This window comes from Mytilus galloprovincialis, chromosome 7, assembly GCF_965363235.1.
Source record: "Mytilus galloprovincialis chromosome 7, xbMytGall1.hap1.1, whole genome shotgun sequence".
Lineage (NCBI taxonomy): Eukaryota > Metazoa > Mollusca > Bivalvia > Mytilida > Mytilidae > Mytilus > Mytilus galloprovincialis.
The window spans coordinates 37,059,645-37,084,132 of NC_134844.1; the positions used below are offsets into that span (position 1 = coordinate 37,059,645).

Here is a 24,488-nt window from a genome sequence, read left to right on the forward strand (position 1 = left end):
AATTTCTATAGCACTGACTGGATTTTACCTTTGTTTAAAAATGTATACGTTTTTTTAAAAATTTGATAATGCATATTTAAAAAAGACACCTGCTGCCAAGTTCATGTCCACCAAATTGATTCATAACTCCAAATTATAGGACGCCATCTAAATAACCATCGACATGACCGTCGAAGATCACAGATTGACATGTAACCCCGGTCTAGATATAAATAGATAAAACATAAATATATAAATGTATATAATTAGCAAGTATAATAATATATTGACGTCTTTTCTGTTTTGATTTCATTTCAAAGATAAAAAGAACAGAATGTACTTCATCGTTTTACCTGTAACCTGTAAAAGAATGAGTATTTGCTGGTCTTTGAAATCAACTTTCCTGTTTGACCTAAGGAGCATTTTTTCAGCTGAACCCCTTTTCAGTATCTGAATTTGCCGAGCAAATGCGCAATCATATCCACCTGAGTTCTAATTCAAATGTGCATGAATATTAATTAAAAGAGGGCGAATTATTGTTTTGCAAGTCAATAATTTACCAGCGATGTTTATTATGATGAGATTGAACTAGTCATTGTTCATAACGAAAAGTTATTAAAAATTCCGATTTGATATATGTTTGAAGCCAAGACAAAACTAGTTTAATAATTTAATCTTTTATCGTCAAAATCGTAGCTTAATAACCCTTAAATGTCATGTAGTTACGTATACTTTAATAACATCATCTCTTGCACACGACGTGGACATTAATTTATTCCAAAAATGTGTTTGTTAAAGAAAATAATTGTCTTCATTCTTGTAATTTGTACATTTTTGTTTTTTTAATACAACATTAGTCATATATGGAAATACAATTAACTTTGCGATAAAGTGGAATCATTAATATTTATTTTGGTGTTTTTTTCTGACAACTTTTAAAATGCCATATAATATTAGATGTACTATTTGTTTGTATATGCAAGAAGATACCCATGTATTTGCAAGAAAAGGAAAATACAAAGGAGAAAACAAGAAATGCATTAAATGATCAAAGCTATGAATTTTCTCGTTGACAACATCTTTGTGGGCTTCGGCAATATAGGTTATCGACTGTATTTCCTTAATCATCTTCATTTTCTAAAAAAAAATGTGAAGCATAGACAGTCGTCTGCGAACAACCTTTTATCCGATGTTACATTTCCAGCTATGTCGTTGATATGAACTAGAAATAGGATCGGACCGATAACCTTTCTCGAGATACATGTAATAGTGCTGTTGGTGTTTTGGACTTAATCCCATTCACTACCACGCACTGATATCGTATAGATAGGAAAGCATTTATCCAAATCAAGATGTTTTCTGGCACATCATATTTGTGAAGTTTACTTTTAATAACTCGTGTGGTACTGTGTCAAATGTTATGTTTTTTTTTTCAATCTAGAATAAATGTATCAGTTTGTTGTCTGTTATCAATGGCATGCTCAGTCGTGTATCACACTAACCGGTTGGGTTTAACAGCTGTGTGTTCTTCTAAATGTGTGTTGACAGCTATTATTACGTTGTAAACTTCAAAATGATGTTCAAGGTTCGAGCAAATGACGTGTTCATGCAGTTTGCATGTAAAATATGTGAGAGATACTTGTCTGTAATTACTTGGTTCTGTCGTTCTTGTTTAATAACGAGCATATATTAGCACTTGTCAATGCATCTGGGGGTTCCTGTGTTGATGGATTGTTAAGAAAAGTGAACCATTACCTCTAATATATTGGGTGCCAATTCTTTCAGTACTTTGGGGGTGAATGCCATCAGAACCCATGCATTGCTTTCGATATATCATTGTTTTTAAATTTGGTTGTTACTGGGATGTTCCTCATTTTCTCTTAATGAAGAGTTTGGTTTGGAAACAAACTCATCATAGATACCAGGATTACATTTAGTATTTACGCCAAACGCGCGTTTCGTCTACAAAAGACTCACCAGTGACGCTCGAATCCAAAAATGTTAAAAAGGCCAAATAAAATACGAAGTTGAAGGGCAAGACCAAAGTTCCTAAAATGGATTCACATTCAGTCTTGATATGAACGCTTGTAAACTGTTTATTCAGTTCCTTCGCTTTTTGTTGGTTTGATCGGCGATATAACTAACTTGAGTGTTTAACAAAGTGTTGGTATTCCACGTTCGTCTGCCTTCTTGTCGTTCATTAATTTCCATAATAGTTTAGAATCCTGTTTATTGTTGTTGTTGTTGACGTAGTTGTTATAGACTGTTTCAAATGTAATGTTAATTGTGCGTCTTAATTCTTGACATTTTCGTTTATTCTAACGCTGTTGCTTTTTCATAGTTGGCGTGTGTTCTTTTTTCTCGTTTTATTATGGCCTTTATTTTATTATTTATCCATGGCATTTTTTCTTTTGATGTTTTAGTTATAACATTAATTTTGGTGATTCATAGAATAAATTATTTTATCGTGTTTCAGTTTTCTTCTACATTTCTGCTGATGACTATATTAACAGTATCTGTCTCTGGTGAAGTCCCTTGTGCATTCTCTCAACTGATCGTAGTTTCCCTTTGAGTAATAGAAGAAGGTCCTTTCTGGTCTTATTTTTTTTCTTTTTTGAATTTTGCATCTTAAGAGATCCAATGACAATGTTGTGGTCGCTAAACCGCCGTTGATGTTAATGGAAACCACTTCTGAAGTTACTGGTATAAATGTGTCTGCTTTTAACTGAAGTACATTTTGAACTACTAAGTGGCTCTTTGTTGTTTGCAACAGTATTAACGGTATTGTTGATTGCTATGCCCGGTGACGTACTTGAGTAGGATGTTGAAAGATTTTTTTCATCACACAATGGGCAAATCCATGTACAATTTGTTGCTTGTATGTTTTTATATTCATCGTTTGACAATATTGCACAGGAATTATAAATCATTGTTTTACATCTGTCCTATTCCATAGCTGGATAGCAGCATTTGAATGTGAAAGATGTTTTAAAAGACTTGGTAAATAATTTAAACAACAAAAATGTAGTTAAAAACAATACAATACTAAATAACAAAAATCACAAGAATATGCCCAACAGCATTACAAAAATATTGCATATATTAAACCAGCGTTAATTTTTAGCGGGAAATTGCAAAAAGTTCTATAACATCAATTACCCCTGTTGTTCTTCATCGACTATTAATAGATGTCCTTATCACAATTCATGCTCTTCAACTTCGTATTTTATTAGGCTTTTTAAACTTTTTTGGATGCAAGCGTCACTGATGAGTCTTTTGTACACGAAACGCGCGTCTGACGTAAATACAAAACTTAATTGAGTTTATCTACTAATTGGCGATTACAAGTCATCATCCACGTAGCGTCTCATGCATACAAAATGCATGCAAATCAAACATTGAAGTGAATTAAAGTAAATATATATATTGGTAAACATGTGCTTCAAGAAGATCTACAGGTCATTGCTCGTGACGTGTTACATATGTTTGCATTATTAATGAGATCTCGTCTAAAAGGTGACAATTAGAATTTGGGGTTTTGCTTTAAATTACGTTCATAAAATTTATGAAAATCATTTTTCATTGATGTGCATAAATTACAGCATTCAACCATGCTTTTTAGTTTTCACCTCAAACCTACTGCCTCTTTAAATGCAAGTGATATCTTAATGGAGGTGTATAAACAGACAAATCATTGTCTATGTAACTAAAAGTCAAGAACCAACATATGTCTTTGTTATGTAACTGGCCTTGTGTGAACATTTATGCAACTGTCCTTGGATAAACAACATAATAAGTATATAATGCAATGTAAACTACGCCTTGTTAAACTTACATAACAAATTCAACGTTGAATGAAACATACTAACAATATCTGTCTCTGTACTTTTAAATCTCCATTCCTTTTAATTGCAGAATAAATTTCGCGTCCAATACACGTTCTATGCAAGCCCATTTATTTCTACTAGTAAGGTCTCATAACTTTCGGTGAACAAATATCAAAATGAAAAAAAAAAGTGTTTAATAGAAATGAGATTTTTTAGAAGCATCCAGTAGGATAAGAGCCACAAAAAGGCTGACAACCCCTTGGCAAAATAAGAAAAGTGACGAAAAAAAAGTCAATTTAAAAACACAACTTTCAAAACTTGTAAAGACTGAGCAAGGACCAACGGAATACATGGAATATATTTGTCCAAATATTAAGTTGGTACAAAGCTATACATGTATGGTATTTGTAATTATGTCCACTTTTCAAATTTGATAGGATAAATAATTAAGAAATTTAACATGACTTGAAATCTGCAAAACATGATTTACCAATTGTAAAAGTGACTTTGATTCCCAAAAAATATAATAATAATGTATAATTTTGTTTTGTTTATAGTAAAAGTAACTTTTGACATGGTGCGTAGATCACTAATTTTTAACCCATATTGTGTAACAAATATTGGGTAGTCAACGGACTTAGTATAATTAATTTCCGTTTATATATTCTACTGTTATAAAAAGTCATTTTAACAGAATAATGAAATTTTGAGCTCCTGTATGACATCAAAGTGACGTCAATTATTCAAAATATTCTGAAAATTAATATTTGTTTTCCAAAACAATAGCTCTTTCATAATAAAACATTGGATCATATTTCAATTAAGTTTGACAAAAAATGTCTTGCCACGACTCATTCTTTCCTCTGATCGTTGAAAGATAATTGCGAAAGACAAGCAAATTTGTCCTTATCTTGTGAGTCAAATTTAATAAGTCATATGCATCTAAGACCTATCAAAATTGTGAGAAATTATCATGAAAAACACTTGAAACTGCTGAAGTTAATTTTAAATTATACAAATTTTAATATATAGCAAATATTGAACGATAAGTTATATTCTTTTCTTTCAAAATCGATAGAGGCCAACTCGTCCTCATTGAATTACATTTTATGATTTGATATATCAAAGATTAATTGAAGCACTACCAAAGTAAACTTGTAGCTCATCTTTAACTGATGTTTAAACAAGGATTTTTTTAATCAGAAATTTATACTTAAACTAGCCAAATTAAAGAGGGTTAGCCGTGGGTGCGCATAGTTAAGGTTGATTTTACTGATATTGTAGTATTGGCAAACTAATACTCCTTGTATGGGTTACCTTTTCCGTTAAATTTGGTTAGTTTTCTTCCTTCATTTCTTTGGAATGTTACAAAATTCAAAAGTAGTCCAGATTTAAATAATTCCTTGGTTTTTTTTTTATTTGTGACAGACCATGCAATGAAAAAGCGAAATTAATAATGTTGGAATGCCATAATTTTTGGGCCAAATATTGTTATTTACTTTTGATAAAAAAAAAAAATCAGATAGACGTCAGTAATAGTTATCGTTATTGGTCTACAGTAAATATTTTGAGTTTTATCTGAGGCATATATAAATTTCGTAGCTACATGTTAAAAATTTCTATAATTGCATATTACATGCTAGATTCTTTGAAAAACTCGTCTTAGTTGTTGTCTGAATCCCTGATTCCACATGGTCTAGTTGTCTGAATCCCTGATTCCACATGGTCTAGTTGTCTGACTGATTCCACATGGTCTAGTTGTCTGACTGATTCCACATGGTCTAGTTGTCTGAATCCATGATTCCACATGGTCTAGTTGTCTGACTGATTCCACATGGTCTAGTTGTCTGAATCCATGATTCCACATGGTCTAGTTGTCTGAATCCCTGATTCCACATGGTCTAGTTGCATATTAAAACATCGATTCAGATCATTTAAACGTTCCTTCTCAAAATCGAATTCGTTGCAATAAAAATCTACTCGGTTTTATCACAACAATTTTTTATTATAAATTGATATGCATCTCTGTGTTTTTGCAAGAATTTATATATTTATAAACGTTACTAATTACTTATTGGTCATATCAATGTCACTCGATATACAATGTGTATATTTTCTTTTACTTTCAGTAAAGACACTTATTTGTTTTAATTTATTGAAAATATGCGTCATCAAAATAGTTTGTATTATTTACTGATTCAGAACCCTGCACATTTTCAGTTTGTTTCGGTGTTTTATTTTAAAATGAAATATGCAACAAAGTTTGTACTTTTGACTATTTTTGCAGAAATAACAAATAAACAAAATTGAAAATAAACACATCTAAAACCTTATAGCTTTCAATTACTTAACGGGAATAATATGGTCATCGGCGTTCATTTACTGTAGATGTTCCAATAAACTCATCATAGATACCAGGACTAAATTTTGTATATACGCCAGATTAATGGTTCCAATATTTTAAGCTAAAATAACGAGCTTTGCCATCATTTTTTTCTTAAATTGTCGTGAAACAAATCAGGAAAATGGCAGTTTTTATCTAGTTAGTTTAAGTGTGTATTGCATTGTTTTTAATTTTTGTTGCACTTCGGTGTTTCTGTTGTTTCATTGTTTTCTACTTATAGTTAATGTTTCCCTCGGTTTTAGTTTGTAACACGGATTTGATTTCTCTCCATCGAATTATGACTTTCGAACAGTGGTATACTTCTGTTGCCTTCATTTGCTTTCTTCAATAATCCGTTTATGTTTTCTAGACCCTAAGGGTAAAATAAAAAAAACGAATAAGCATCGAAAGCATAAGAAAGTCACTGCATCAATAATACATTAATGTGTTTGATGTTTTTGAGCTTTTAATTTTGCTATTTGATAAGGGACTTTCTATTTTGAATTTTTCTCAGGAGTTCAGTATTTTTTTTTTTTTTCATTTTTATACGTATGCTATAAATAAACTCATCATAGATACCAGGACTAAATTTTGTATATACGCTAGACGCGCGTTTCGTCTATAACAGACTCATCAGTGACGCTCGAATACAAATACTCATAATAATAAATAAAAACAAACAAACTCTTCAACTTGATGTGTACAATAGGTCTTGATTATGAACCGACTTATAATGAAAGGACGGCTCGAGTCTATACTATATTATATTAAGCCTCGGTCACACATTACCGGATAGCTCGAACGGACGCCTAACGGATAACTTTTATTCAATCCGTTCATGTCCGTTAGACGTCCGTCCATATCCGTTGCATGTCCGTTAAGCGTACGTTTTATCCGTTGACGTCCGTTCTGTCCGGTGGAAAATTTTGAGCATGTTCAAAACTTTGAACGGAACGTCCAACGGATAAAGTGTCCGTTGAACGTCCGTTAGGCGTCCGTTTTGTACGGTACTCGTCCGTTTCGTTTCCGTTTTGTATCCGTTACGTGTCCGTTATACATCCGTTGGAGGTCTGGAAGATAAATTCACCAACGGACTTCTACCGGATGTTTAACGGATAAAACGGATGAGAAACGGACTTCTACCAGACGTATAACGGATAAAACGGATGATGAACGGATCTGAAACGGATAAATGCTAATTGAAAATTTCGCGTCAGAAATGCCAATTATTGGTATGTTAGATTTCTTACGGTTTATGAATTCTTATTATTCATAATCGATCTTAGAGTGTAGGCACGTCTTCACAATCAATCAGTTCTTATTCAGGCCAGACACTGCCCTTTTGTCGGAATTTTGAAGAACAAACCAAAACCAGTTACACAGAAACATTTTGTATATTTATGCGATTTACATGTATTATTATTGTAGCCTTTGACTTTTCCGTATATCTTGTTCATCTGTTTTATCCGGTACGCTTCTGTAGGTGTCCGTTTTATGCGGTACTCGTCCGTTGGATGTACGTTCGACATCCGTTCTCTCCGGTACTTGTCCGTTTCTCGTACGTTGCATATCCGGTGTGTGTCCGTTATGCATCCGTTACACGTCCGTTTTATTCGGTCAGTACATCAACGGACTCCCAAAGGATAACAATTTTGTCAACGGACAATTTTTATTTTCATCCGTTAGGCGTCCGTTCGTGCTATCCGATAAGGTGTGACCGAGGCTTTAAGTATTTTTATATCTGATCAAAGTCCTTTTAAATTTTATACAGTACTTTTGTACCTACATACTTTTGTATAGTTAAAAATCATAAGTCACAATTTCCAGGAAGTTTAAGGGTGTGATTTATTTATACTTCAGTATGTTTAAGGTAGGCAATCTTTTATTAGGTATAAATAATCCCTTTTGTATCTTGATACAATATCTTAACTTGAAAGTCAACAAATCATACTACAAACATAAAACAAATATTTGCTTCCGTCTATAATTGCGTGTTTGCTGGAAGGTTATATTCTTTTTTTTCATGTCATTTTATATTGCTGTCATTAATACTGAAACACTGTTTAGGTTATAGCATGTACTATAAATATAGATATCTAAAAGCACTTACTTGTTAACACTTAATTAAATGACTCTGATCTATTTTTGTAGTTATAGTTTTTCTTGGAAAGCCCTCTGATAAACAATTCTTAACAAAAATTATTTAAATCAGCTGGTCATGTTTATATTCTATAAACATTCATACAACAGCAATACACGTAATGTATCATACTAAAAGTAATTAATTGCATCGTCTTTTTAAAAATAATTCGGTTGATCAATTTATAATCACATGGTATTGTAAAAAATATTTTTGAACTAAAATGCGAGGTTGTCGTTAAAGACAACTATTGAGAGAGAGGTACATCTGAATGCTTGATACTTCAAATGTGGTACAAACTGTTCTAAGGGCACCGGCTAAATCGTGAAGGTCAAGTTCAACCAAAGGGTTTCCGGAAGTGGACACGCAACGGGAAGCTATTCCGGGTAAACATAATATACTTGTAATTTTAATCCTGGTATCTATGATGAGTTTATTATTCCTTCCATGTTACTTGAAAATTATCACATCAGCTGTTCCCATAAATAATCCACTCCTCATCATCCGAGATCTCCTCAAGATATTTGACCAATAAAGCGGATCTACGACACACCAAAGAAATCTAGTAAGAAAATAGAATACTTCGTATCTATCGTAGTTTAGGGTCTTTGCATAAGTTCAAGATGAATACATACCAGGGGAAAAAAAACTAAAAACTACCAAGCATTTTAAACAGTGTTAGGTATATTCAAGGGTCTAAGACTTCCTTTGGAATAAACATCTGTGTTTAACAGTTTCGCCCCCCCCCCAAAAAAAAGAGAACAAAAGGTTTATTTAAGGGTTAAAATACATCTTATGTAAAGTGAAAAGTTAGCATACTTTTTATCATTATTCAAACACTATTATATATTTAAAAGAACTGTTTTGTGACCCTTACGAATTGCCAAAAACGGCTATAAAGTTTTAGGTCCAGCTGAGACCCGAATAACCCTCGTCATGTTCCAATGAATGAGTCTGCTTTATGAAATTGCCCTAACATTCAATTTGGTTAAACGCTAAAATTCCGGTATTTTTGTGAATGCAGCTATTGTTATAAATGACAGATTCCATGTGACTATAATAAGTATTTACTGTGTTTAATGTAACAAGGATTCACATCATCTGTATACAAATATCAGCATTCAATGGGGACCACTAGGTTTCCACTTAGTTTGCACGCCATTTAAGGGTTTAAGTGCAATTATTATGGATTACAATAAATCGTTTTGTCTCAATTCATTGCATGTAAATTATGTACAACAACTCGCTTTACGACAAGACTTATATCATATTTATGCGTTTTTATTCGCTAGTCAAAGCTGTATTATTCTATGTTCTTGCACTGAATTATTGGTGGTTTCCTTATTAGTGCAATCAAAGATAGAAAGATGCATCACATCAATCTTTGATACCTCTGGTTTACATCTTATATATACGGTCAAACTTTCTTATACTGTGATTTTAGAACACAATACAATGTATTCTTTGGAACTATAATTATTTTTTTTATATTTCCCCTCGAATGTTTTTTTTTCTGTTGCTTGCCTTAAGTCAGTGACACACATGTCATGCATATACAGGACTGTGGAAATTGAACAAACCACATGAATTAGGTGAAGTTTAGAGTGGTTCGAATGTGATGAAATGCGACTTTCAATTTCAGCTTGAAAAACAGGATTCGTTGAGGAGGAAAGGCAAAATAAGCCTTGCATTGGATCATTCGAACCACCTATCAAAGAGTGATTCAAGCATACACTATTCCAACACTGGGTATCGTATAGGACGTCCTTATTCCAGCTCGATATCTGTGTATTTTTTTTTCACTCTGCACAGCGAAATTGGTGTCTTTCTTCTTGAGAAGCTCTAGTGACCTTACATTTATAATCCGACCGTCCATTTTTCGATTTATGAATTTCAAACAGCGCTATACTACTGTTGCCTTAATTTCCGCTATCGATTTTACAGTTTTTACCTGTAATTAGATGTAAATCGGTATGTTTAAAAATCTCAAATAAAATGATTAGTGACCTATTATTATACTTGTTAGCTTTATGAATAATGATACAATGCAAGCCTTTAAATACCACCATCTAAATCATATCAGATTCAGAATAAACATGTAGGTGTTTCCAATACATGCTCCAATTAGACTTGACATAATTAGTTTGAATAAAATCAGAGATTTACAGACCGAAAAGAATTGTTAAACTCTGAAATAGACATTAGTGGATAAATAAATATTCCTTTTTTTTCAGGAAACCGAAAAGGAAGGACATTACGTTCACTTTTGAATGTTTTTGCACTTTTTTTGTTTCTTTATAAACTGGGTTTAAGCTTCTTTTTTTAATGAAACGAGGGCGGTGAAGGAGAGATAAATGTGTTGTTTGTAAATTGTTACAATGTATGGTATAATTTAATTTGCAGCAGTACTTGTAAATAGAATATTCCCTCTCTTGTGATCAGATGTGATCGAAAAATTCAGCTTACTTCCCCTTGAATTCTGTTCGAAAAAGGCCATTATCTGGTGTATGACCTTTCAGTGCACCATGCTAGTTTTGAAATATTTATGTCGGATGAACGGTACAATTCCAATGAGGTATTTGGATACGTACACGTATAAATTGAAATTAGAGAGGTCTGTGTTTTTTCTTCAAATAATAAGTGAGCAGTCTCTAGAATAAAACGTTCATACTTATATCAAATGAACCAATTTATTCTCGGAATAAAGGTTATTATTATTATCTACACGTTTATATTTACATGTCCTTCAAAACAGAAGGGAAAACCCGCCTTAACGATTGGAACTGGAAGGAAAGTAAATATAAACTGGATATATTTTCAGCAAATAACTGGTTTGAGCCAAATTATTAATTCGTAATTAGGTCTTTCCACTTTTCCGTGGAAAGACCTATTGGTTTTCTTCTGATTATTATTATTATTTTTTTTCTTCCGCCAACTTTTTTTTCCTTCGCAATTTTTTTGTTTTGCAAGATGTCGCTTAGACATATGGTATATGATATCGAACAGTTATTACGCTTTTGTAACTGACACCGCGTAACCAAAATCTTTTCAATGTAAGAGTTATCTCCCTGAACACTGTTTTTCTTGTGATCACTTAATATTCGCAACCGTATAAGAAACCGACAAATTTATTTTATCAAATTGCTCGTTACATCCTCAGGATAATTTGATTTATTTCGACCGAAGCTATCCGGAGACTCCATATGAGAGTTATTTCCCCTTTTATATTTGATATAAGTGATATGCATTTTTAACTAGAAAACCATAAGTGTTAGAGGCTTAGGGTCTTTTGATTTGAGGTCCTTGGTCCAAAAAAATGAAAATGAGGTCAAGGTCAAAGGTCAAGGTCATGATTAAATTTTTGATTTTGGCTTGTTATCTCTTATTTTCAGAAATCTTATAAGATATCGACAAAATATTTTCACATAATTGATAGTCGCGACAGGTAATTACACGTAAATTTTAGTCGAAAGGGTACGTAAACATTTGCTGCGAGTTTTTCCCCTTTTTATATCTAATATCAGTCGTATGGTAATATAACTCATTAACAATATAAAGTAAAGACCTAGAGTCTTTTGAATTGAGGTCCTTGGTTCATGACCTTGAAATTGAGCTCAAGGTCATATGTTAATTTAACGTTCTAGATTTTGACCTTTGCTTTTACCTCATATGTATTCATGTTAAAGCTATTAGACTTTTTGCATTAGGTTGCAAGCAGTATGACGTTGAAAAAGCTAACCGGAAGTGACCTTTTGTAAACCGGAAGTAGCCAATTTTTGTAATAAATTATTGTAAAAGTATGTAAAACCATATATTTTTGGAATCAGCGTCAAGTAAACTATAAGACAGTACCGGAAGTAACATATTTTGAACCGGAAGTAAAAAATTATCTCCTTTATTTATATCTTATTGTATAGAAACCTTATATTTTTGGAATCAGCGTACAATAAGTTGTCATTTGACGTTGAAATTGACATTTAAAACCAAATTTTAATATTTTCATATAAAAAAAATCATTACTGGTGGAAAGACCATCAATGGTTCTCTGAACAATTGGTTTTTAATTACCCTTTATATTCCACCTGCAACGTCATTTAAAAATATCTACAAATAGCCGCGAATAAAAAAATGTCAATTGTGTCCCTTCATGCAAGTATCACATTACATTGAGAATTTACCTTTTATAGTTTTTTTTATGATCAGATTATATTTCAGTAAAATAATAATACATTATTAAATCGATAAAACAAATGCTTTGATGAAAAGGAAGCTGTTAAAACTAATTTCCCTGTTTGTATCAATAGGTCTTTCTCGGAAGTAATCGGAAGTAGCAATTCATGTCAGCTGCATGGTGGACTGCTTAATGAAGGTAATTAAATTTTAATACATAAATTCATATATATTTTATAAATCATCTTTGTATTTATTGAATGATAAAATCATTGCATTAACAAAAAAGATTTTTGAAAATAATATATATCCGTGCATATGTTAACTATTATTAGAACTGAAGTTGAGGCTACAAGGATATTGAATCAATCACTTATCCATCGCAAATATTTACTTATCATGAATGAAGGTTCATTTCTTACCAATTTTTTTTTCAAATGAATTGCCAATTGTAAAATCCGTTTTATGCTATTTACTCAACAAAACCGCCTGCAAATATACATGACAATATATGGGTATCATTTAATATCCACTCAGGTCGTTACCTCAAAAACAAAAATGCTGAAAGCTGTAAATTATGTTTACCCCAATTTAAATTTTAAAAATGGGCGCGATGCTTGTCACTGACATAATCTGGGAATATTCACAAAATAAAATTTCTTATTCATTTTTAACCATTTGAGTACTCAGGTAACCGCAGGTGTACACTAAAGATAATGGGAACCAATTCATAATATAACATAATTTAACACGTTACAAGATGTTTATATATAAAAAAGCAATCAAGTGCCATAACTCCAGAAAAGGAAAAATCAAAACGGCCTCCATGTTGTCATATTGAAATTTGAAAATCATTGACTAAATGGTTCTCAATTTATTGAACAGAAACTTCATGAACTGCCATTTCTCAATCATGACCAGATTACAACCACTGAACGGCAAATGTGGAAATCGTCAATTGATCGCCGCTTTGCCATCAGCAATAGCATTTGGAAATGTATATATATTTTCAGCTACTGGTTTTAAGTTATTGTACCAAAAAGATATAACATACCATTTCCAAAATAAATCAAGAAGTCAAAAACTCGTGAAAAGCAATAGTGAAAAACGTCGATATTGAACTTGATATCTTTCTTGTTACCCGTAGCCTTGGTAAAACGGTTTTAAATATATCGCTCAGAAACAGCTGGAGTCGCCGTACTACCCAATAATACCTGATGTTTCAATGAAAACCCCAGTTAAAATTGCTTTCTCTATGAATGAGCCTCAAAAAAGACGACGTGAGTTGCAATAACTGAATGTGCTGACCAATGATACCCGAGGGTGAAAGGTCTTCCCGATATAGTTTTCAATTATTTTGAATCTTAAAAGAACTAGACAAACTCTTTTCCAATAAATAATGGCATGGAATTTTCGAATTGAATTTTCTGTGCCAGTCTTTCATTTTTAACGAAGTACTTAACTCAATGAATGTATTATAAACGAAAATTTTGTTTCTAATTCAATTAGAAACCATGTTAAGATAAAGTGAAGGATATATCATCATATAAGTGGGTTAATATCCAGGAAATATTTTTAAATTCTATCAGCATGTATATAAATATAGATTGTTTTAATATTGAATTCAAGTATTTTTATAACTAAATGTTTTGTGTCACCATCAGTACCAAATGATAAAATATGATATGGCTGATCTATAATTAATCAGACATATTTTCTGTCATGAAAACGACACTTTATACGAAAAAGATCGATACAGTTTGAAGTATAACGTTTCCGCCTCCACTGTGCGTCCTTTTGATTTGTATTTCCGAATAATCTGATTCATTTCCTTCGAAAAGACAAAAGAAGAGATCCTCTTTACACGATAGTTTTTCCTTTAAGTTGTATTGATTTATTTTAATAAAAATTTGTATAGGTAAAATATTTTGATAGTTAATTATTTATCGTTTTTTAAAAGGAAATATCGTTAGAATGAGAAAGAGAGTTGATCGCACGATTAGAAAAACACTTGTATACACGACAATTATGAAATATTTATATTATTCATAAACAAAATATATGAAGGAAATAGCAGACACTAATTCACGTGTCATTAGAATTAGCTGTATCCAGTTACTTATGAATTTAATATTACTATTTTTCCTTGGTAGATCATAAAAGTATCAATTTCTCTTAAAGAGATATTGACCCGATTAATCCATATTTTTCTATTTTTTTAAACAATCTAACACATTAGTTTTAGTTTTAGAATAAAAGCTATAATTTCTAAACGGATTAAACTGTATTTAAACAATGTACAGGCTGGCAATCGGGCAGTTTTCGAAACCCCTATAACGGTTTACTATTCAGCCATCAGCAGAGTTATTGCATATAACACCTGGAAATTAACACTTCAGCTTTAAAATTACCACTTTTTTGGAATGATTACTGTGACAATTTTGACAATAAGCTGTTTGATATTCATACAGTGAATATATACACTTGTGTTATATGAGTCATCAGGAGTTTTTGCATACTGTTATTATGCCCATGCCAATGAGGACGTCTATTTGGCTTTGTTGGATGTATAAATACGCATACACGTCCAGTGAAAATAGGAATGAGTTACCCGATGTCTCGTGTAGGTAAAATACTCTCTGCATGTGAAATAACTCTATCAAGGAGTACGTTGTTGGCCTGTTCCAACGCAAAATACAACATACTCTCTTCTCCTCTTCTTTAAATAAACTCATCATAGATACCAGGACTAAATTTAGCATACACGCCAGACGCGCGTTTCGTCTACAAAAGACTCATTAGGGACGCTCGAATCCAAAAAAGTTTAAAAGGCCAAATAAAGTACGAAGTTGAAGAGCATTGAGAACCAAAATTCCTAAAAGTTTTGCCAAATACAGCTAAGGTGATCTATGCCTGAGGTAAAAAAGCCTTAGTATTTCAAAAAATTCAAAAATTTGTAAACAGTAAATTTATAAATATAACCAAATCAATGACAATTTATGTCAGCACAAAAAGTGCTGACTACTGGGCTTGTGATACCCTCGGGGAAATAAATCTCCACCAGCAGTGGCATCGACCCAGTGGTTGTAAATAAACTCATCATATATACCAGGACTAAATTTATCATATACGCCAGACGCGCGTCTCGTCTACAAAAGACTCATCAGTGACGCTCGAATCCAAAAAAGTTAAAAAGGCCAAATAAAGTACGAAGTTGAAAAGCATTGAGAACCAAAATTCCTAAAAGTTTTCCCAAATACAGCTAAGGTGATCTATTAAGTGGCAGTCTAAATTTCCCGCCATTCATCCCTGTCTACCTTTTTTATGTGTCTATTTGATTTGTTTACTCATACAAGCTTATTAAGCAATATGTGGAGTCTGTGATATTCTGGTAAACTGTTAAGATCTTCTGTCAATACTATTAATATTTAATCTGTTTTATCTGATCATTGACTGTCCAAGGTCACAAACATGCTATCTAATTATTGTTAGTTTTTCAATTTCATAGGGGTTTTGCGAATAAAAATATTATCAAACCTTAATCCAATCTTCGACCAGGCTTTCAAGAGATTTACATACGACAAAGAAATTTGTTCTTTTGAACTGTAATGATGATCTTACTAATTTACACATCTTTCTATTTGTCTGTAAAAATTACCCTAACGGGTTTGTCATCTTTCGAATTTTTTGTTATAATGACCTTTAGCATTTATTTGATATAGTATGAAATTCAAAACAGTGTGGCTGTGGCCATTGATTGACACATTAAATTCATCCATTGACTGGGACAATTTACGTGAACGTTTGTCTATAACGACCACTGTTCACGACGTACCTACGATAGACATTTAAACTGTGGGGTCACCAAAGGTTTCTTAACGCCTTTAATTATAAAGTAATTCGAAAAAATAATCAGGAATAACCTTTATGTTTTGATTTATATAATTGGTATAAAGCAAAACATCGTGTTATTTCTAATTAATTTTTTCGAATTACTTTATTGAGGTGTTGAGAACCTTTGGTAACCCCATAGTTTAAGTGTCTTTAAAAAGTACATAGTGATCAGTGGTCGTTACATACAAACGTTCACCTAAATTGTCCCAGTCAATGGATGAATTTTATGTGTCAATCAATGGCCACAGCCACACTGTTTTGAATTTCATTCTATTAATCTACAGGATTTGTCTTCTTGACTTTTTGTCTGTAATAATGACCTTCAGGATTTGTCTTCCTGACTATTTGGCTGTAATAATGACCTTCAGATTTTTGTCTTCCTGACTATTTGTCTGTAATAATGACCTTCAGGATTTGTCTTCCTGACAATTTGCCTGTAATAATGACCTTCAGGATTTGTCCCTGACAATATGCCTGTAATAATGACCTTCTTGATTTGTCTTCCTGACAATTTGCCTGTAATCATGACCTTCAGGATTTGTCTTCCTGACAATATGCCTGTAATAATGACCTTCAGGATTTGTCTTTCTGACAATATGCCTGTAATAATGCCCTTCATAATTTGTCTTCCTGACTCTTTGTCTGGAATTATGGTTTACAACTACGTTCACGTTGAAGCTATGCGAAGTCCATGTAAACTACACAGAAATCTTAACTGATGCATACAACTGTCTACAAATACTACACGCGAAACTACAGACTTAAACAAACAATAGTCAACAAATACTACACCTACTGCTAATTACTGAAAGAAATCGTAGTCAATCATCGAATCGATAATCAGAACAGCACATCTATTCTCAAATTAAATATCAACAAATACACGTCAAAAGAATTTTGGAAACGTCATAATCAGTCTAAGAAAAGCTTTACATTGTGCAAAATATCAGTTGATATAGGACCTGTCGAATTTATCGACAGATAGCATTTCAAGTTTTAAGCTATGCATTAGATACTAGTATGTATAATAGTCAAACATATCTGTACTGACATGATTTATAACATATTTTTTTCTTCATGAAAACGCACAAACAAAAAAACGAAAAAACTATGGTTCGGGCTCTTTCACACAAAAGTCTACAAATACAAAAAAAAAAAAAAAACGCAAATGCAAAGCAAAACAAAAGGTCCATAAAAAATGACAAAACAAAACTCCATACATCAACGGAAAAAGCGGAAAATAACCGTCATATTTTGACTCGTGCTCGATACAGGATATTTTTTAACACATAGCTCCTAACGTTTCTACGTGTTTATACATCCTTGGCTTTCAAAGGATTGGGTTTAATCGTTCCTGATATGGTAACTAAAGACTTGGACGCAGGACATTTATACAGTATTTTTTTTTTTTAATTTACAATAAATTAACAAAAGGATTACCTTTTCCATATAGTTCGCGTTGTTTGTACCAGAAAAGCACATCCCGAAGGAAGGTCATCTTAAGTTTTTTTGTACATATTAACTTTATGGTTTAGATGTGATGGTTTACCAAGCATATTGAACTGTTTTGGCGATTCGTGTTGTCGTAAACCAGTAAAAATATTCAATTCATATTGCTGTATTGCACTGTATCTTCGTATGCACACTATCAAATATATATGAAATCGATTGTTCTTCTATTTAAGCCCTTTTATCGAAATAATGGTATCAATCACGTTTTCGTTGACCGACATTTGGTATGTTTTCATACTACTTTAAAGTTCATCTGCCTATTTAAAAAGGGCAATTCCCGTTGAATTAAACGTAGATTAATCATTTATATATTTCTTTTTATAATTCTTAATACGAAAAGGTATTTACCCCCTTAAAATCCGGTTCTAAAATAACGATGGTGGTTATACGGCTTTTTGAACTGTATTCTGAAAATTCACTAAATAATCATCATGCCTGAAATTTTGATAGCTATCCCAATGTTTTTGGTATTGCATGATAATTGAATGGTATTTGGTGTGAAATATTGTCCTTCCATGGTTATCACCAAAATCCGTACATATAGATTGAGAGGAGTATTTCATTAAAATTTATAACGATTTCTGTTAGTTTTGAGAAGAAGAGTTCCAATTGCTAAATTTCTCATCCATTTTTCATTTTGGACAATAAAATATGTTTAAACTATTGCTAACTTTTGTATCGAAACGAAATATTAAGCAGATGGACATATATAACTTTTCTAATGCAATCAGTTAAAATCAGGAGCAGATATCTCTTTCTAATAAAGATAAGAGGGTTAACTTTATAAGATAATAACCCGAGAAGAAAATCTCTACTGATATGCTTTTCTCTCTGATATTTGAAAAACAGATACATGTTTATGCATGTTCGATTGTATCAAGTCGAAATATTCAGGCCACATACTAGTATTTCAATGTACTCTATATTTAAGGAACTGATTGGAGCATAGGAATAGTTTCCAATTGCCCTTATTTCGATCGGCTGTAACACCTTTATGGAAGTGGTGTCTTTAGAAGACTTTGTGGGGTGTTTAGTTCAGAGAATTCCGAAAAGTCATGCCTCGTTTAGATAGTTCTGCGCTCCCAAAACGTTAAAAAAAATGATTGTCACACATTTGAGTGGTCTGTATGTGGTCATTTGTCAAAGTTTTCCGCACCTATCCACATTATCCCAATTTATCAGTGGCAGTCGAAATGATCGACCATCATCCTGATCGACCAAAAATAGTAGAACTTACCTATTGGATCAATATATCATTTTCCCCGTCCTGAATATGCAAAAGAAACACCACTGGACCTTACACAAACAAGAATCAACCAATATATTATATATGCGTTGAAACTGTGTTAAATTTAACATCTCCGCTTTACCTTTTTTCAAACTTGTATGACACATAAACAAATTATATTGGTTTTGATATACGAAATAGATAGTAACCATTGTAAATTAAACCATTACATTTGTTTGAAAACATTCATCTTTACATATATGGTTCTCAAATTTAAGCTTGATGCATTAGAATGCAGAAAAGAAGTATGGTATCAAATTATCAGGGTCTCGTTTAATACATGTTGATTAATACATTATGTTACAGGAATCATATATGCCCAATTCAATCATTAAATAGATTTATTTTATATAAAAAAAAACCCAATTGAAGTAGTATTAACGCTGTGCTTTTTTATAAGCCCTTCAAAATAACATATTCTACAATTCGAAGCACCCCTGCGTTTCGTGGTTTCATTTAACGGATCTTTTCAAAGGTGCATCAAGAAAAGATTCCTGTCAATTCGTTGCAATTAATTGTATTTAGATTCTTGCTACGGTCTTTAAATGCTAGAATGCGTCAATTACAAGCATATCTCAAGTTTGACATGAGGAAACGTTAACGTAATTTGATGGTCTTCCTAGTCTATGAAGTGCTATAGGCATTTCGTCCTCAGACAGACAATTCTGTATTATAGATTTATAAATGCTTACAAACTTTCACTAGATCTGAAATAACGCTAATTACATATACTTCCTCTTCATGGAGTTCTGTTGGTATTTTCTTAGATCATCCCTTCGTAAATTTTACAGACTCTATCACGAGTTGGTTGACCGTTATGGAATAACCGTTTCACAAATGATATCGGATATGTTCCTTACGTCGTAACTACAATCCCCTTGCCTTTCATGAATGTGACCTACCGAATTAGACTATTTACCGGATTTGTTATCACATAAGCAACACGACGGGTGCCGCATGTGGAACAGGATCTGCTTACCCTTCCGGAGCACCTGAGATCACCCCTAGTTTTTTTGGTGGGGTTCGTGTTGTTTATTCTTTAGTTTTCTATGTTGTGTCGTGTGTGCTGTTGTTTGTTTGTCTTTTTCATTTTTAGCCACGGCGTTGTCAGTTTGTTTTAGATTTATGAGTTTGACTGTCCCTTTGGTATCTTTCGTCCCTCTTTTTTTTCTTAGGCTGTAGAAATGTTTGCTGATTTTTTTATAACATTAGGTAACATATACATGCCATGTGACTAAAATTGTTTAAACGCATAAGCCAATTGCAGAATTTTAATTGCACATATTGTGCAAAAGACCAATTTCGTAGTTTCAAGTCACAACGATGTAACAACCATATTATCTGTCAGTTATAATTCAAATTGATCTCACTGTATAACCTACTAACATGGATTTTGTCAGAAGTTTAACTTTGCTATTAAAACAACACTTCGTCATAAAGAACACAAATTAAGATATCGACTAAGACCCTTTTTAAACATAGCATATCTAATTTCAACTTAGGCAGCAACCATTTGATTTTCTGGGGGGGCTATGGTTTTTTTTGGAAAAAAAAAGTTTGTTTCCAGTTTTTGAAGAAAAAAATAATTTGTTTTTGATTCTGAGAAAAAAAAATTGTTTGTTTCACCCTCAGCTGCTACTATATGTAATGCTAAAATTGAAAGAAAAAATTGTTTTCGACTTGTCGCGAAAAAAATAGATTGTTTTTCCCCAGAGGCAAAAAAAAAAATTTGTCCAGAAAAAAAAAACCATAGCCGCCCCCAGAAAATCAAATGGTTGCTGCCTTACTGTTACAGAATGTCTAAGTTAGAGTAACATTCTGACAAAAAGCACTCAATTACTACTACATTGATTTTCAAGGGAATTCACGTGCAGAATATGGGCACACAGCTGGATTCCTGACACTATCAGTTCGATAAGTTGATGCGGGTACTGTTTGAAGATAGACACATTACCACGTCGTGGGCTAAACATATTTTGAAGGAATCAGTCTCTTCTGGTTTTTTTTCTATTAGAGGGATGCAATAAGGAAAAGAGGCAAAAAAAAGTTTCGAAATAGAATGTGTTTCGAATTTCAGTTACGCATACTAAGTACGACAAATACAAGAACAATATTTACATGAAAACTTGATTCTAGTAATCCATTACTTGATCTGCTGATACAATCATACAATCTTACAAGAAATACAATCATATATAAAAATACTGAGCTACAAGACAAAGTTATAAATGGAAAGTCCATTACATCTGACAAAATCTAACGCTAGCAATCAACTTAACAGCGAAAAACAATTGCAATATTCGTCACTTAGTACAGTTATTTTCCAAAGAAAATGGTGGGTTAACCCTGGTTTTATAGCTAGCGAAAACTCCTACTTGTATGACAGTTGTTTAAACTTCATTTATAGTGACAAAAATGGGTAAGCAACCTAAACAGAAATGATATGTTATTGTGACAATAATTGGTATCTAGCAGTCAAAACAGTGCAAACATACACAATATTTAATACAATATTCAAACAAATATTTACTTTTCTACATTGGCTAGAGGAATAGGGAGAGGGTTGAGATCTCATAAACATGTTCAACCCCGCCGCATTTTTTCGCCTGTCCCAAGTCAGGAGCCTCTGGCCTTTGTTAGTCTTGTATTATTTTTAATTTTAGTTTCTTGTGTACAATTTGGAGTTTAGTATGGCGTTCATTATCACTGAACTAGTATATATATTAGTTTAGGGGCCAGCTGAAGGACTCCTCCGGGTACGGGAATTTCTCGCTGCATTGAAGACCAGTTGGTGACATTCTGCTGTTGTCTGTTCTATGGTCGGGTTGTTGTCTCTTTGACACATTCCCCATTTCCATTTTCAATTTATACAAATTAATCAAACTAACAGTCCAACAAAATAGTAATGCCTATCATAGTCACAGAAACCAGACACGCTTTTCGTCGACAGGATATCGTTCAGGACACAAAGTGTTATTATCATTCCAAAATTGAGAGAAAAATAATAAATTATTTTTGCAATGCTGCCGAATAGAAATAACGGAAAAGTTATTTTGAAATCCCCTGAAAAATAAGACGATTTTTATTTCCCCAATACTACCCTAATGAAAACATGTGGTACCTGTAATAACATGTTGTCCATCAAATTAACCTGTGTCTTATTGTTCGTTTGTAAACAAAGTGTTCGAAAAGGTCGTTATCTTTTGTATTTTTCAAGACCATTGGCGAACCATATTTCAATTCTGGTATCATCTATGATGAGTTTATTTACAACCACTGTGTCAATGCCACTGCTGGTTGAGTTTTTATTCCCCGAGGGTATGATCAATCCAGTAGTCAGCACTTCTGTGTTTACAGGAATTATCAATGATTTGGTCTTATTTTTTTAATTAACTGCTTAAAAAACTCAAAATTTTTGAAGTACTAAGGTGTTTATACCTTAGGAATAGATTACCTTAGCTGTATTTGGCAAAACATTTAAGAGTTTCGGTCCCCAAGCTCTTCAACTTCTTACTTTATTTGGCCTTTTACATTTATTTGATTCGAGCGTCACTTATAAGTCTTTTGTAGACGAAACGCGCGACAAAATGTCAACCCTGGTAAACACCATAATATATGCTATCACTGTTATGTAGAGGACAAACAAGTTTACCTCGTTTATAAACCGATTGGTAATTGGACGAACATATCAAGCATGAGACATACGAGGCTGACATCAGCTAGTTTGGTTTGCTCGAATGTATTAAAATCCAACTATGATCAGACTGAACTTATTGTATTTGCATAAAAAAAAGACTTTCGTCTGACGTAATTGGAAATATGTGCGCCAAAAACCTAGGCAGTTATTTCTATAAAAGTTTGGCAATGGACATGCAAATTAGTACTCTTATGAAATCCTGTTTCAAATCAAAACATCATGTATAACAAAAGAAGCGTGCTAACTGTTGGTATGCTATCTAGTGACCTCTCGTTTGTTCAGTGGTTAGAGCGAATCCAAATCACAGCAGCCAGGTCATTACAAGGAGAACGAAGTAAGATCCAATCACAGCAATCGCCAAGTCTCTTCATTAGGTGCATATAACCAATGCCAATATAAATTAATTTTGTAAGTAGTAAAACCTTTGATAAAGCTCCGGTCCACTTACAAGAACGTGTTAATATCTACAAGCTGATGCGAGCACCGAGAGCAATGTTTTTAATTACACAAAAAGTAGAAAAAAAACGTATGAAGAAAGAACATTAAAAAAGAAGCTGTTCTGTGGAATGATTTAGAAAGTGAATTACCACACATAGATTATGTGAAAGTTTTTAAGAAAAAAAGTTAAATCTCATTTTTTTCATAGTTCTTAAAAAAATTCTACCGTTTGTAGTTTTAATTTTACTAAATCCTTTTTACTTTCGAACTACCTTTCAATTGGAACACTTTTATTGTCTTTTTTTTACCGTGCCCATGTTTTACATTGTGTTGTTTGTCAAGGAATCTAGTGCTATAGGTTGCATTCCTGTAAATATTGACAATGCAATTTCCCATAGGAACTCTTTTTACGGCTAAAACTGTACCATTTTTGCTATGAAGTTTTGAAAAAAAATCTTATCCTAGAATTGAAAGTTCATATGCACCACAATTTTTTTCAAAGGTCAAAATATAGGGCTGTGCGGCATATTTTCAACGTTTATATGCCCTGAACTTCTCAGAGTTTAAACTTACACTAATTTTCTTAACTATCCCTACCTCGAATGAAAGGTTACCACAGATTTCAATGTAAACAATATGCACGTGTTTATTTACTGGTAACATTCCCAAGTTCTGTCTCTGCGATATGGAACACAGAGAGCATAACTGGGAACCAGTATGTAAACAAAATGAATTTTCTATGAATATTCAATTACTCCCCAAAAGAGGCGTGTTTTGAGAAACACCTGTATTTACAAAGTGCAACCTATAGTTTAATATGCTGAATATTTAGAATCAGATTTTTATCAATTTTAATTTGTCTTTTTTCATCTTTGTAAAAGTTACTCGTGATCATTTCTCATATGGTAAATTTTTATCAAAGACTTTCATATTACTTGTACCTGTGTATTGATATTATGTTATAAAGCGCTTATGGTAATTTTAATATTATATAATGCGCTGTTGTAATACTCTAACTGTTTTGCAAAGTAGGCGAGACAGATTTATTCGGATGATAAATTTGATGTTATTTAAATAAATAATTTTCAGAAAGATTAAACGTAATAAATAACGTCTTAACATACATATAACAGAATATTTTATTTCCTTGTTCTATCATT

At 32.5% G+C, this 24,488-nt stretch overlaps 1 protein-coding gene and 1 long non-coding RNA gene across 7 annotated transcripts in view; one reads left to right on the plus strand and one right to left on the minus strand.

Moving 5' to 3' along the window:
- Positions 1–7,970: 7,970 nt before the first annotated feature.
- LOC143082894 (transcription factor ETV6-like) overlaps positions 7,971–24,488 on the plus strand; it is a 77,442-nt gene continuing 60,924 nt past the window's right edge. For 4 of the 6 annotated variants that reach the window (XM_076258883.1, XM_076258884.1, XM_076258890.1 and 1 more), the window contains exons 1-2: positions 7,971–8,059; positions 12,634–12,698. In XM_076258883.1, coding sequence (XP_076114998.1) covers positions 12,678–12,698 — 21 coding nt within the window. In that variant the 5' untranslated portion in view covers positions 7,971–8,059; positions 12,634–12,677. The remainder of the gene's footprint in view (positions 8,060–12,633; positions 12,699–24,488) is intronic. The other 2 variants (XM_076258887.1, XM_076258888.1) reach the window with 2 other exon arrangements.
- LOC143082896 (uncharacterized) overlaps positions 9,381–24,488 on the minus strand; it is a 39,077-nt gene continuing 23,969 nt past the window's right edge. The window contains exon 4 of the long non-coding RNA XR_012980499.1: positions 9,381–10,280. This is a non-coding gene — a long non-coding RNA (uncharacterized LOC143082896). The remainder of the gene's footprint in view (positions 10,281–24,488) is intronic.